A 15,819-nucleotide genomic window follows, 5' to 3' on the forward strand; every position below is an offset into this window, starting at 1 on the left:
TATATATATATAAGTTATATATATATATACTATGATTAGTATATATAAGCATATAGAACTATAAGCTATATATATACTACTATAAGTAGTATATATATACTATAAGTTATATATATATATACTACTTATATATATAACTTACATACACTTATGTATATAACATTATACAGAAATATATATAAATAATGTATAATATATATAAATAACTGGCCAGTATATTAATCATGGTCATTTCTGGGCCAAAAAAATTTGAAATTTTGGGTATGATTTGTTTTATTCTTTATGCTTTGTGTTTTTGCATTTTTTAAAGTTTCTTTTTTTTTTTTTAAATTTTTTTTTTAAATGTTTTTTATTTATTTTTGGGACAGAGAGAGACAGAGCATGAATGGGGGAGGGGCAGAGAGAGAGGGAGACACAGAATCGGAAACAGGCTCCAGGCTCCGAGCCATCAGCCCAGAGCCCGACGCGGGGCTCGACTCACGGACCGCGAGATCGTGACCCGGCTGAAGTCGGACGCTTAACCGACTGCGCCACCCAGGCGCCCCTTAAAGTTTCTTTTTATGTATTTTGAGAGAAAGAGAGAGGGAGAGAGCACATGCGGGGCAGGGGCAGAGAGAGAGGGAGAGAGAGAGAGAATCCCAAGTAGGCCCCGCACTGTCAGCACAGAGTCCCATGCCGGGCTCAAACTCATGAACTATGAGATCATGAGCCGAAATCAAGAATCGGACGCTTAACTGACCGGGCCACCCAGGCACCCCTGGGTGCTGCATTTTTAAAAATAGCTTAAATGATTGCTTTTGGGGCAGGTGGGAGAAAGTCATTCTTAAAGGGATTCCTCACCCTAAAATGTAAATCCACTGTGGGTGCCACGTGAGAGAAGGTAAGCAAGTGCCTGTACAGCAGAGTGAACGGGTTTTTGAGATCCAGGGCTGGGAAAGGTCTGAGGGTAAGACACCACACAAGGACGCCAGAGGAGGAGTGAGTGCCCACTAGGGAAAATGGAAGAAGCTGGAAGTCGCCAAACATCAACCTCATCTATGTCACTCCCCCTCCCCCACCAGTAGGAGACCAGATTCTATGACAGCAAACGCTTTTCCTGGCACAACCTGATCATTTTCAAGGAGTGGCTATGTGCTCTGCCATGGAAGGACAGGGGAAAGGGAGAAATAAGAAGAAATTGCAACTAAGTCCATTGTACTTGTTTTCATGGCCATTTTTTCTCTCTCAAAGAGTCCCGATAATGATTAGCTGCAATTGCTTTCCATTCTAACAAATGCATCTGAGTGGATCAAAGAAAAAGCATTTTCTAAGGAGTTGTGGAGTGGGACTCTCACAAATGTTATCCAGAAACTTTAATCAGGTTTCTGCATGTTTTTTCCTGATAAGACAAAATGCCACAGTCTTCCCTCCTGCTGTTTTGTCAAAGATCTTTCTTTCCCCGACTGTTTCCCTGAGCTATTCATTGCCTTAGGTGGTCTGGGTCCCAGCAATGAAGCTTGCTTCCTCTGTGAAGGGTTTCCTCCAAAGGACTTTTCCCTTCTAGATTTTTTAATTTCTAATGTACAGAGCCGCTGTAGGTATTGTGAATGATCCTGAAACTAGGTCTCCTAAGTAGGGGAGGTCTTCAATATCCACATAAAGAAAATACCTAACCTGTTGGAGCCAGAAGGGAATTTGGAGACCATCATTTCCCCAAGGAGGAAACCAAGGCCTGTTTGTCAGCATTTGTGAGACAGCATATGCTTTCAGACTAACTTTAAAATGGTGTTTGATTTTTTTAAATCCTCCCCCCGCCCCCCCCCCCCCCGCAAATCGGACTGAAACGTCTAGAGAAAAAGTTCAAAATATATTACAGCTCAAAATAGTATTAAAACTGAACTGGTTTGTCGATATCCAATTTTAGGACACAACGAGACCTCAGACCTTGGTGTTCATCCTTGTAAAAGTTCATTGCTTTAAGGCATCAGAAGCTAATAAGCTCTTGGCTCGTTTGTAGAATAGGTTGGGATTGGTACTTCTCAACACAAAAACGTGTCTCGCAAGCCACAAGTACCCCCCAAGCTCCACCCAAGCATAGAGTTAGAATCACTAGCTCTTCTTTGGAAGGTCGAGGCGGTCTTCGCTGACTTGCACTTCCAGGGTCAAATAGAGCACGCAGCGCAGGAAGGCAGGCAAGAGGAAGGCTGGAAAGTCCCAGCAGTGGGCAGCAGAATTCCCTGGAAGGCACAGGACGCCGAGCCTGCTGCGGGGCCAGGTTAGCGGGCCCAGAGAGCTGCCTCTGTAATTTACACGGGCTGGTGCCCAGCTGCCAGGCTACCGCCCACACTGCCGGGCGTCCCGCTGAGACCAGGAAGCTAGGAAATCAGCAACAAATCAGAATGGAATAAAAAAAAAAAAAACCCTACCTCATGCAGGTTCCACGGGCCACCTCCCTCCATTACACAGCAAGGTGATTTGTATCCCTTCCTGACCTACTCTCAGCGGAACGCGCGAAGAGGATATAGGGTCAGGGGAGGCAAGAGAAAGAGGAAACCGCTGTTTATGGAAGGCAATTGAACTCCTTTACCGAGACGCGTGCGCACACGCGAGCGCGCGCGCGCGCACACACACACACACGCACACGCAGCAATACAAACAACATAAAAAAAAATTCCTTCGTCAAAAGCTGGGCATATGGATTTGGAATCGGAGCTGTTTTTTTTTTTTGTTTTTTTTTTTATAAACCTCTTCATTTCTCTCCTTGATTCTACTGGCTCATTTCCCAAGAGGTGGTTCCTTTCTCGGTCCTGGGGAACTCTCGATCATCCTAGACGAACTCTCGATCATCCTAGACGAACACAAGCCAAAAACAACCAAAAGCAAAGCGAAATACCGCCCTCGGGAGAAAAGGCTTCGCTCGCCCTTGGCCCGCAGCGGACCAACTCCGTAGGTGCAAGTCAAGTAGGAGCTGCTGGGAGGAATTCGGGTCGCCCGAGACAAACGGGGGCGTGGCGAGCAGCGCGGTACGCGCAACTGAAGCCAACAAAACTTCCAGAGGGCCGGGGAGGTGGCAGGGGGCGGGGCGGGGTAGGGGAGAATGTAGGGACACAGGCGGGAGCGGGGACTCGGAGGAGGTCAGTGCTGCGTTGGGCTGAGCCGAGTCCGAGAGGTGGCTCGCCGGGTGGAAGTCAGGCCCCCGGGGATCCGGCCGGTCCTAGCTGTCAGTCAGACTCCCCCGGAGCCCCCAGCTCGCCGGAAAGGGGGCGAGGCTGCGGCGGTGCGGGGAGGGGAGGGAGGGCGGAGTGGGGAAGGGGCGTCGCCCCGATCGCCCCCGCCCTCTCCGATGTCATTGGGCCGACGCTGCGGGGTCCGCGCCACCTTTTCTCCATCCCACCCGGTCCGCCCGGCTGCGCTCGTCAGGCGGCTGGTGCGGCCCGGGACGTTGACGTCACCGCCAAGTTTGCTGCCCTCGGCGCCCCACGTGTGGCGGCGGCGGCGACCGCCCGGAGGCGGCGGGGGAGCGTCTGCGAGCGCTGTGGCCGCGGCCGCTGACAGGTCCTGCGCCGCCGGGCTCCGGCACGCCGCACCCAGGTGGGGACCGAGAGCAGTTTGGAGCAGCCGGGAGCGCACAGAAAGAGGCGCACGGCTTGGCGCGGGCCTCGGGCTCCCGCTCGGGCAGCGGGACTCGGCGGGACCTCGCAGCGGGGCGCTGAGGGCGCGCCCCGGCGGCCACGGTCACGAAGGAAGAGGCACTGTCGCACGCTGTCGTCTGCAGCGCACGGAGCCCTGCGGCCCTGGGGCCTGGAGTCTCTTCCCCGCGACCGAGCGAGGGATGCGCGATCGCTGAGCAGGGATCCAGGCCGGGAGGCCGCTCGGGGCCGGGGCTGAGACGCGCGCCTTCGCCGCCGCCAGGACTCCCCATTCCGGTCACTGTCGCAGAGCGCGTCCCCAAGGCTCAGGACTCGGGGGAGTCTGAGACGATGGTTTCTTAAGCACCGCACCACGTCCCCCTCCCGCCCCCTCGACCGGAGGCAGGGATCCCGCGCCGGGCGCCCGCGGCTACGTCTCCGCGGGGCAGCGCGCACGGCCGCAGAGACGCACGGGCGATGCGGGCCCCCCCGCACGAGGTCGCGGCCCCCGGCGGAGTCCCGGCCTAGCATGGCCCGCGCGCGGCCCGACGTCGCCTCCGGCTAGGATGGCCCCTCCGGGCCCGGCCGGCGCCCACCCCACCCCGGCCGAGCCGCTGTCCCGCAGCATCTTCCGGAAGTTCTTGCTGATGCTCTGCTCCCTGCTCACGTCCCTTTACGTCTTCTACTGTCTGGCCGAGCGCTGCCAGACCCTGGCGGGCCCCGTGGTGCGGCCGTCGGGCGGCGGCGAGGAGGCGGGGGCCCCGGGGCGCGGCGCCCTGGCCGGAGGCCCGAGGGAGCTGGCGGTGTGGCCCGCGGCGGCGCAGCGGAAGCGGCTCCTGCAGCGGCAGCAGCGGCGGAGGCGCCGGCCGCCCGCGCCACGCGACGACGGCGAGGAGGCGGCCTGGGAAGAGGAGCCCCCCGGCCTGGCCGGAGGTCCCGGCGGCTCCGGGGCCGGGAGCAGCGCGGCCGAGGCCCCGCCGGGGACCCTGGCCCTGCTCCTGGACGAGGGCAGCAAGCAGCTGCCGCAGGCCATCATCATCGGCGTGAAGAAGGGCGGCACGCGGGCGCTGCTCGAGTTCCTGCGCGTGCACCCCGACGTGCGCGCCGTGGGCGCCGAGCCCCACTTCTTCGACCGCAGCTACGACAAGGGCCTCGCCTGGTACCGGTGAGCTGGCTCCGGGTGCCGCCGGGGTGGGGGGTGGGGGGCAGCCTGGGCTTCGGGTGGGCGAGGTGGGGGGGACCCCCCTACTCACCTCCCTCCCCATTTTCTGCAGAAGGCAGAGGGTCATCAGTAATTCTTGGGTTCGGGGGTCTCGTTCCCCACCGTGCCTTCTGTTTGCAGGGAGGTAGGTGTTGAGGGGGGCGGTGGGAGGGACATTTTGGCCTTGATGACTTTTTCTTTAGTTTTTGGGATTTCCTTTCCCTCAAACAGCCAATCTTCCTCCTCTTTTTCTTCTGCTCTGCGAAAGTATCCCTGTTGTGGGCTAAAGGGGGGGGGTACTTCAGTTAGAAACCTGTTCATCAATTATTAGGCAACGTCGTTTACTCCATGCCTTTCCCAAGAAAGCGTGTTTTTATTTCTTCTCTGTCTGCCGAACAAACCCCCGTGGCTCACGCTTGGTCTTTGCCATCAGGCATTCATTTCCCTTGACCCTTTGCCAGATCACTGTCCTAGGTGGTAAGTAATCTGGAGACTTAGTAGAAGTGTCAAGAACCAGAAGCTAAGGCAGTCGGGAAATCTAGGTCTGTGTCCGGGCAGGAAAGGCTTCCTGGATAATAACTTTTGTTTGGAGTGAGGGATGAGTTTTGGAAAGTGTTTTCTGTATTTAAAGGGGAAAAAAAGTACCTTGTGTCTTGGGCCTGGCTGAAACTTTTCTAGAGATCTTCAAGCACTTCTCTTTACAAATGAGGTAGCCAATTTTTTTTTTTTTTTTTTAAGAAGAAAGACGGGTGGGGGGGTGGGGGGGGTGGGAATGACACTGGTCACATTGTGAACAACTCTCCTAATAAAGTTTAGGAAACAGGTCTGATTCAGATCTTAATCTTAAATTTGCCAGTCTTCTCAAATTTAGACCACCTTTAAACAGAATCAGCCAAACTCCAGTAAATCCAAGTGTCACCTGGATTTTGTTTGCCATAAAATATTGGCGTGTTCTTTTTTCTCGGAGAACAAGGAAAAATCGTGTGGCCAGAATTTTCATTTTTTAAAGTGTAATCTATTTCATTAAGTATGCATTCTTTTTGTTATTTTAAGTGAAACAACATTACAAAAGTTATGACACAATTCAGATATATTTCAAAAGTCCACTAAGTAAATAATTCATCTCCAAAACAAAAATGAACATGATGTGACAAGTTTATTTACTTGAGGGGTCATGCATACCCCTTGGATTGATTTCGGGAGCCGAATTTACAGTAATCCAACTCATGAGAAAACATTTGGTCTTAAAAGTCAAGTTCAAACATTAAACACTTTTAAAACAGTAACTTTCCATTTGTTGGAAAGAAAAACAAACAACCTTCCCTTAATATAGAATATATATCATTTAAAATCATCAGCCACTTAAAAAATCCCCTTGTGTTTCTGACATTTATGTTGTATCCTCTGGGAAGTTCTTATAAAAATGACCTGTTGAATCTGGAAACAACAGGTCCTTCTTTTTAGCACAAAGACTTCTCTGTTTTTTCCATCAAGGACACAAGAAAGAAGTGATTAAAGACCCCTAAAACTCTTATCTGTAGCAGTTTGCATTGAATCGGGCCTTGCACGGTGCTGTAAGTGAACACGTTTCAAGCCAACTTCGCAGAACGCCTAAGACAACTTTTGACTCTGAGGTGCCATTAAATATGGTGAAATATGTAGTCCTAAAAACTCTTTATTTTCGTATTGCCGTGTGGCCTTTGTTTCCACAAAGTAGGATGGTTTCTTCTTCCAGAAGTGAGTCAGTCCTTGAGGGCACAGTGTCTCTACAGACGCGGATCTTACTTTACGTGAATCTTTCTAAGCTCATGTAAGAGAAGGAAGGTTTCAAGGTAACTAGAAACACAAGTATTAACAAAAGAAAGAGCTGTAAGCTTTTAGGTCATTCTGTCTTTTGGAAACTAGATGCACGCTGTAAAGTAAATCTCTCCTTGGATTGTTTATTTCAGCAGAAGAGTGCTGTAAAGCAATTTACGGTGGTTACAAAAATACAGTAGACTTCATGGTTTGGTGAATTTAATTTTCTAAGTGTTGGAGTAATGTCTTTGTTTTACCATTCGCAATGGTGTTTTATTGGATGCATAAATTTAAGTTTAACTCAATTACGTATAAAAATCTTATTAAAAAAAAAAACCCCTCCACCTATGGAGCCAGGATCGTGCGATTAGTTAATGAAATTTTGCCACAGTTCTCTTTGATCTTGTCTCTGAACTTGCGAGTCTGATGTTCATGAGAAAGATTGAAGACAAATATATGTGTGTGTATATATATATATATATATATATATATATACATTCTCTTACGCAGAATGCTACTTACCTATATTAAGTGCATGTTACGGCTTTGTGTTTAGCTCATATTTACAGTTAGGGATTCGGTGAGACCTTCCGGAGTCAGCCCCAAATTTGTAATATGGGATTTCTATCACATACTTCTGTCTCCCCCCACCTCCCCACCTCTCTTCCTCCCCACACATGAACAGAAGGAAAACTCCAGTGTTTGCGCCCTGAAGTGAATTATGGAAGAAAAAAAAAAAAAACCCTGTCAGATATTTTTTAGATGCTCGTTGACATGGGACAATCTTGTAAACCCAGCCTTGTTTTTTTTGCCTGGTGAAATCTCTCAGTAGGCCATAATAGTTCGTTGTGGCAGCGCCCCCTACCGTCGTGACAGAAGGAGAAGTGTGTTCCTGTTAGGAAGTTGGAAAAAAACACCATGGACAATGAGTTTGAGAATTAAAACCACCCCAGCCAGGATATCTCGGTAAATTTCTCTCACTGAGAGAAAACATAAAGTACTTTGTAAATTGCATCCCGAGAATAGTATAATCTGTTTCTTCGTGGGAACAGATTTGTAGTGATGGCAAGAAAATGAAATTTTACTGCAAATCTCTAAAAAAAAGGCTTCAGTGGAGTGTTCTGGGGATGAAACTCCACCCTGATGGGGTTTAAAACAACATTCCGCATTACTTAATTTAGCAGACATGATATCAGGACAACAAATGTCTGTGGCTTACGTGTCATGGGAAAGCAATCCTTTGCAACGAACAGTCTGCGTTTCCATTATAGGGGTGGCGGGTTCGTAAATGAAAGTAGGGAACTGTTTTATTAGCTTTAAAACTTTGGGAGTTTAAGAGCAGGTGAGCTTGGAATGGAATAAAGAGGCCCCCCTCTCTCCCTGTGTATTTCTGCACCAACAAGATGCAGTGTGTGTGTGTGTGTGTGTGTGTGTGTGTGTGTGTAAGATAAGAGATACGTATTTATAAAGTATTTAAAGGATGTAGCGTTTAAAGGACTGCGAACGTACGTATACGTAACACTTCAGTTTCTGTTTGGACGTACCTAATCTCTTATAGCATAGTTCTTTCCTACGCTGTGATGTGTTTTTTTAGTAATACTGGATAATTTGAGTGAAGAAGAATATCACTAAAATATTGTACTCTTACAGGATCCAGGAAGATCAAAGATCACTCAGCTTGTAGTTTAGTAGAAATGAGTTCTTCCCCCCTCCCGTCCCCCACTCCCCACCACAGCTTCGTCAAAATTTCAAGTGTTCGGGCCTCTAATGATCAGTGCCTTGTTTTTCACGTCCCCTGAAGAGGCAGACAGAACAGAGGAACTTTCGGTTCCTATCAGGGGAAACCGGCATTTCTCAGCAGCTGGGAGCAGCTGCAGAGTACCTCCCTGTGCCATTTTCCCCCCTCCCGAGCCACACACCCCTTCTGCATGAAGGGGTGGAAATGAAATTCGAGCCAAGGGAGCTGCGAAGTCTGTGGCCACCCATGCAAGGTCATGTGGACTGAAGTCCAGAGAGGCTCTTCTGTCCTTAGATCGGAGTGAAGAGCGTCTTGATGATTGAGTCCAGGCATGAAAAACAACAGCAACAAAAAACACTTAGGTGGGGTAGCCCAGAACTGGAATACTTTGCAGGCGCGAATACTCGTTTAGAACAATGAGATTTATCACGTACGGATGCGTTTTGTGGATACATTCGATGTGGGATGCATAACTCCTCTTGGGTTGAAAACTCCTCCTTGATATGATCTGCTCTCCACTTAAAAAGAAAGCCCTGGGGCCAAAATATTTGTCTCTTCTACGTAAGTCTGTTGATCGGCCCGGGAAAGAATAGATGCCAGGTCTGTATTTTGGAGGGGTCATGGGAATAAAACAATAAGCCTGTGCAATTAACGACATCAGGGGCCGACCTTCCACAGACCAGATGCTCACATTGTGAGGAGACTGTCACAGAGTTGCTACAATATTAACAACGAAGGGCCTCACATCTCTAAGGGATGCATTCGAACAACTGTAAATCGCAGTTACCATCGGTCACATTGCCGGGCCCCGTTGGGAACTTCACACACATAACGCTTTCCCTTGGGGGAGGGGACATCCTCTTCCACCCAAGTAATGGTAACTTGGCTGATAGGGAGCGTCCTCTCTTGGTACGTTTCCCGGTGATGTCCGCCTCCACGCTTTTGGAAAATTGGTTTCTGCCGAGGGGATGAGTTAACAGTGGTGAAAACGAGGTTTATCATTAAATCTGTGCCTTTAATACGTAATGGGAGTCATATTGTAACTACGGGCATGTAGAAGGAACATCTTAAAATGTTTGATAGCATATTCGCTAACTGGACACAGTTGAACCCTCTCTGGGGGGGTGGGGGATAGTGATCCAGTTGGTAGATAAACTGATGTGAAACCAGAGCTTAGAAATTGAGGAAGTGCTGCATTCAGTGCCCTCTGAAAGCTCTTCCCAGTTGCTCGCCTCTGCTCCTGCGGTCGTGAGTACCATGGCCGTGACCGTTAACACGCGCCCTGTGATCACTTGAGGACCGCATTCCAAAAGTTCAGATTTGACCTGTTTCAGAACCCGTCAGATGACCGTGCGTGTCAGAAAAGAGGAAGCGTTCATTACGAGTGAAATTTAGTGCTTGCCGTTAGGCGCGGGACCCTCTTGCACAGCCGAAAAAGAAAATCAGTGGAGAGCAGCCCACGTTGAAGGTGACATCTGGTGCCACCTAGTGGGAGGGAGAGTCTGCAAGGGACCCAAGCCGCTGAACTTGGGGAGAAAAACCTCCCTTACCAGAGAGTAAAGTGCAGTCTTAATTAGGCAAAGGGGGGCGGGTCGCCTTTAGGTAGCATCTTACAGCAAGGATGGTCTGTTGGGCGTGGCTGAACAGTGTTTTTTTGCCTGTCTGCCTGAGCTCGCTCCTTTCAGGCAGGAGGTTGATCCTTTGGAGAGAAATCAAAGAGACTTGCCTTCACAATAAACCTGAGAAACAAGATATAAGTGATTAGGAGATTTATATTGGAAACGTGCATGAGTGAAACGGGATGCCTGGTGCCCCAGATTAGTTTGGTTAGTGTGTTTTTTTCCCCCTCCCTTTCTGTAAGCCAGCTTCAAATGAAAATACTTCCAGATGATTTTAGTTCAACAGCAGTGATGCAGGAGTATTATTCCTTCCCCTGAGCCGTCCAGGAACAGGCACCGCACAGAAGCCTGTTTCACCCCGATTCCACAGACACACCGTGAAGATCCTGCCCATGAGGGACAGTTGCACGGGAAGATGATTTCAGAGTCCCAACGGGAGAGCCCTTCCTGTGACTGCAGCCCAGTGCCTGGGGAGGATGGAAGCCGGGGGAGAGGGGTGGCGGTCAGGTGAAAGTAAGGCAGGGGGGAGGGGAAAAATAGGAACATTAGAGCAGAGAGATCGGCAGACCCCAAGTGTAGCCAGGTGATAATGTTAACACTGCCTTGTATCACGTGGAGATCACACACCCCCGGTATGTGGCAGCAAGGGGGGCACCTCACCTATGGGGGTATTCTTCCCCCATATCCCTAATCCCAGTCTAATGAGAAAACATTGGACCAACCCAAATGGCAGGGTAGCTACAAAGTAAATCCCTGACCACTGGTATTTTTTTAAAAATTTTTTTAACGTTTATTTATTATTGAGAGACAGAGAGACACAGACCGTGGGCAGAGGAGGGGCAGAGAGAGAGGGAGACACAGAATCCGAAGCAGGCTCCAGGCTCTGAGCTGTCAGCACAGAGCCCGACCTGGGACTCGAACTCGCGAACCGCGAGATCATGACCTGAGCCGCGAAGTTGGACACTTAAGTGGCTGAGCCACCCGGGTGCCCCAAAGGTATTCTTAAAAAAATAATCAAGATCATGGGGTGCCTGGAAGGCTCAGGCAGTTAAGCATGATGACTCTTGATTTCGGCTCAGGTCACGATCTCACGGTTTGTGGGTTCGAGCCCCATGTCGGGCTCTGTGCTGACCGTGCGGAGCCCGCTTGTGATTCTCTGTCTCCTTCTCTCTGCCCCTGCCCTGATCATGCTCTCTCTCTCTCTCTTTCTCAAAACAAATAAAGTCAAGATGGTGAAAACCAAAGACCGGTAAACTGTCACAGATCAGAGACTAATCACCAGTGAGTAAAAACAGTGCGGGACCTGATTAGATCCTGTTGGAGGAAGGACGTTGGTGGAAAAGCTGGTGAAATGGGTATTGCGCGTGTTTAGGTTTCATTCATGGAATTAGACGAAGATTAATTTCTAGTTTTGATCACCGTTGTAGAGTCATGTAAGATGATCACCTTGGGATCTGGGTGGAGGGGTATCTGAGGATTTGCGGTGCTATTATTTGGGAGCAGTTTTAACATCCCGAATTACTCTAAAACCAAAGGATGCCTGACAGCATCCAGGGATAAAGGCTTCTACTCCTTCGCACGCCAGCTCCCTTTTGTGCCTTCCTCCTTCTTTCCTTCCGAAGGCCCCCGGCACAGCCCTGCCAGCTTCTCCCCTGCACTGCCAGCACCTGTTGCTTCCAGACATGCTGATCTTTCTCTCGGCTTATTCCGTAGTAAAATTGGCTCACGGCTCCCCTCCTACTCTCTTGTCCCTGAAACAGACACAGAGACGGTTTTGTTTCTCTCTCTCTCTCTCTCTCTCTTTTTCTCTAATGGCTGGCACATGTAAAGTGAAGAAGGCGTGAAAAGTCACCCACCCTGACCGGATCCTCGTGCCGGAGAGCAGAAACTTTGATGTAAAGGACAAGGTTTTTGAGAACACAAAGAACTGAAGGAGGGGTCAGAGGAAAATCAGTCTGGGGCATCTGGGTTTCTTTTTTTTTTTTGCTACAATGTAGGAGGAGCGGTTGTGGCGGGTTAGAAAGCTGGTTGTGGGGTGGACCCATGGCACTGTGGCTCGTGGCTTGAGGTGACAGCACAGCCCCCATTTTCTTGACCAGCTTCCCTGTTCTATCTGCTTGCTTGACCTGGTGCTTTCTGCCTTTGATTTAGATAGTGGCTTTGGTTAGTGGCTTATGAGACCAGCCACTGGGAGCAAAACAGACGTGGAATGACCACAGAGTTCACGGACGAGGAAGGATCGGAGAAAATCCAACTTCTAGAGTGCTGGAGAACCCGGACCAGGGTGTCCTGGGTGGTTCTTCCTGCCGGGGCTGCTGAGTCTGGTGCCACTGTCCGTTTGGACTCCCGTGTCCAGCCCAGGTGACAGGCTGGCATCTTCCGCTTCTGTTTTTATTTTTTATTTTTTAAAAAAATTTTTTTTTTTCAACGTTTATTTTTATTTTTGGGACAGAGAGAGACAGAGCATGAACGGGGGAGGGGCAGAGAGAGAGGGAGACACAGAATCGGAAACAGGCTCCAGGTTCCGAGCCATCAGCCCAGAGCCTGATGCGGGGCTCGAACTCACGGACCGCGAGATCGTGACCTGGCTGAAGTCGGACGCTTAACCGACTGTGCCACCCAGGCGCCCTCCGCTTCTGTTTTTAAACACACAGTTGTGCGTCTGAGATTCTGGTTTGACACAGTAATGAAAATCTCCTTCGAAACGTTTCCTTTGATATTTTTAACGACTGTAAAAATAGTTTTATCCACGTTACGTTTTGACTTAAGCAAAACAAAACAGCCTCGACTGCATCTCAAGAACTTAGTGTTTCCTTTTAATCATCCCTCACTTATCTTTATTGGATCAGTTTTACGAGCCTGTTTTGTGCAAAGGACAGGCTACTCCTGCTGATGTAGATAAAATAATTGTTGTGGTTTAATTCCTTACTTGTTTGGCTTTTTTCCATCTCAGTTGCATATGCTTTTCTTTATGCATCTTGAACTTTGAAAAAAAATTTTTTAACGTGTATTCATTTTTTTTGAGAGACGGAAGCAGAGTGTGAGTCGGGGAGGGGCAGAGAGAGACAGACAGAGGCAGAGACAGAATCTGAAGCAGGCTCCGGGCTCTAAGCTGTCAGCACAGAGCCTGACGAGGGGCTCAAACTCACAAACTGAGAGATCATGACCTGAGCCGAAGTCGACTGCTTAACCGACTGAGCCACCCAGGTGCCCCATCTTGAAACTTTTTTTAAATTTTTTAAATAGCAAAATATTTGAACCCTGATGAAATATATCATTTTAGTCTCTCTGTCATTTATTTCTGCTCTGATCTTTGTTACTCTCTTTCTTCTACTAACTTTGGGCTTAGGTGGGTTTTTTCTAGTTCCTTGAGATGTCAAGTTAGGTTGCTCGTTTGAGAGCTTTCTTTTTTTTCCAGGGTAGTTAGGCGTTTGTGGCTATAAACGTCCCTCTTAAATCTGTTTCAGGAGCACGTTGTTCAATCTCCACATATTTGTGAGGTTACCAGTTTGCCTCTTGTTATTACCTGCTGGTTTCATGTGATTTGGTCGGTAAAGATACTTGATAGGGTTTCAGTCTTCCTAAATTTGTTGATACTTGTTCTGTGGAGCGGCAGGTGATCTGTCCTGGAGAATGTTCTACGTGTCCTAGAGATGAAATGTGTGTTTCTGGTGCTGTTGGGTAGAATGGTCTGCGTGTATCTGTGAGGTCCATCTGGTCTAAAGTGTCGCTCAAGTCAGTGTTTGTTCCCTCTGTGATTTTCTGTCTGGATGATTTATTGCTAAAAAAAATTTTCAAATATTTATTCACTTGTTGAGAGACAGTGTGAGAGGGGGGTAGGACAGAGAGAGAGAGGGAGACACAGAATCTGAAGCAGGCTCCAGGCTCCGAGCTCTCAGCACAGAGCCCGATGGGGGCTCCAGCTCACAAACCTCAAGATCATGACCTGAGCCGAGGTCGGACGCTTAACCGACCGAGCCACCCAGGCGCCCCATGGATGATCTATCATTTTAGACGAAAGGTAACCATAGCCACTTGGGGTGCGGCTTCACCCTGTTGCTGAATGGTCTGCTGTGTGTAGTCTGAATATTTTATTAATGTGGTGACTAATATTGGGGAGATCATGTCACTGTTTGCTTTTTAGAGATCAGGAAACAGAGACCGAGGAAAGGTGAAGTAACTTGCCCAAGGTCTTTTAGCCAAGTGAATGGTAGACCGGTGCTGGATCCGGGTCTGTCTTCCTCCCGCGTGTCACTGCTTTGCCACTGGGGTAATCTGTCACGTTCTCAAGATTGCTCTGTGTGGTTCCTGCTCAGACAGCAAGCCATCAGTGGCTCACAGCTTGTGGGTCAAGGCTGCTCCAAACTGGACGATGTAGGGGCACCTGGGTGGCTCGGGTGGTGAAGGGTCCGACTCTATTTCAGCTCAGGTCATGATCTCACGGTTCGTGAGTTTGAGCCCTGCATCGGGCTCTGTGCTGACGGTGCAGAGTCTGCGTGGGATACTCTCTCTCCCTCTCTCTCTGCCCCTACCTTTCTCTCTCTCTCTTTCAAAAAAATTAAAAAAAAAAAAAAAAAAGACTGGGCAATGTATCAGCATAGTTGAAAAAGTAAAATTTTAAGGGTAATTATATATCCTTGTGAGTGTTAGCCTGTATGGAATAACTTAAAACCACTTGTGTTTTTTCTCGGCTTCTCTTTCTCCCTCTCTCTTTTTAAAAAGTAATTTGATCACAGAACTCATCTTATTGAGCATATATGAAGTCCTGGGGGCGCCGGGGTGTTTCATTCGGTTAAGCATCCAACTCTTGATTTTGGCTCAGGTCACGATCTCACGGTTCACGAGTTCCAGCCCCGTGTTGGGTTCTGCGTTGACAGCTCAGAGCCTGGCACCTGCTTTGGATTCTGTGTCTCCTCTCTCTCTCTCTCGCTCTCTCTCTCAAAAGTAAACGTTAAAACAAAACAAAACAAAAAACGTCCTGGGCCATTCAGTGGATTTTTCTCCCCATCCACTAAAAACGACCAGTATCCTTGAAAACAACTCTTAACTATTACGTGGCCCCAATGAGCCAGTTTCCTCCTACGCTGCTGTGTGGGAAAGCCAAAATACTGTCGGAAACACAGTCAGAAGGCTTCTCCCTGCTCCTAGAAATTGGGGCCAGCCGAGCTGGTGGCTGTGCCCAGTTGCTGGCGTTACCAAGCGGTGCCTTGCTCTGTTTCCCTGCAGGCACCCCCCTCCCCCGGACGTGGCTGTGTCACTGCCGAAGCCCAGCTCTCTCACTCTTCTGTGCGTGCGTCTTTTGATTGACATTCCTTTTTTAATTCATTGAGGTATGCTCGTCCTCCCAGTCAGGGCACAGCCCAGTTGTTACCCCACATCACTGCCCTGTCCGTCTTCGTTATCATTGTTATCAATAACCGTCATCTAATTGCTTTCTTGGCAGCTGGTCGTTATCAGTCCCCAAGCCCTTTGCTGTAGTGGTCAGGTCATTCATTGCTGCGGAAGACATGGTTGCTGATTCACATTTCCATTGGTTCGAGCCAGATAGGATCATAAACTCTGAAGGATGCTGGCGTTCGATGGTATCCGAGAGATTAAGATGGTCTTTGGTTTATGGAGAAAGCGAGGTGCCTCGCTCAAGGTTCAGCTAAATAGGAACCCAGGGGTTCTAATTCCCAGGGTAGAATTCTGCAGAATAAAATTACAGACTCCAAATGATAAAAACTCCACTTGGGAAGTTTTGCAACAATGACAGAACATATTAAAAATACTCCAGAGAATGGAACAAGTCACAGATTTTTTTTTTTTTTTCCTCCTCCCAGAATGGGTGAATTAAAGCATCGAATTCACCTGAGT

At 48.9% G+C, this 15,819-nt stretch overlaps 1 protein-coding gene across 1 annotated transcript in view; it reads left to right on the top strand.

Annotated features, from left to right (window-relative positions):
- Nucleotides 1–4,174: 4,174 nt before the first annotated feature.
- The window catches only part of HS3ST3A1 (heparan sulfate-glucosamine 3-sulfotransferase 3A1), a 99,456-nt gene continuing 87,811 nt past the window's right edge, over nucleotides 4,175–15,819 (top strand). The window contains exon 1 of the mRNA XM_047089989.1: nucleotides 4,175–4,773. Coding sequence (XP_046945945.1) covers nucleotides 4,175–4,773 — 599 coding nt within the window. The remainder of the gene's footprint in view (nucleotides 4,774–15,819) is intronic.

This window comes from Lynx rufus, unplaced genomic scaffold (assembly GCF_022079265.1).
Source record: "Lynx rufus isolate CCGP_SWC_20201006 ecotype Redwood Valley unplaced genomic scaffold, mLynRuf1.p SCAF_28, whole genome shotgun sequence".
Classification (NCBI taxonomy): domain Eukaryota; kingdom Metazoa; phylum Chordata; class Mammalia; order Carnivora; family Felidae; genus Lynx; species Lynx rufus.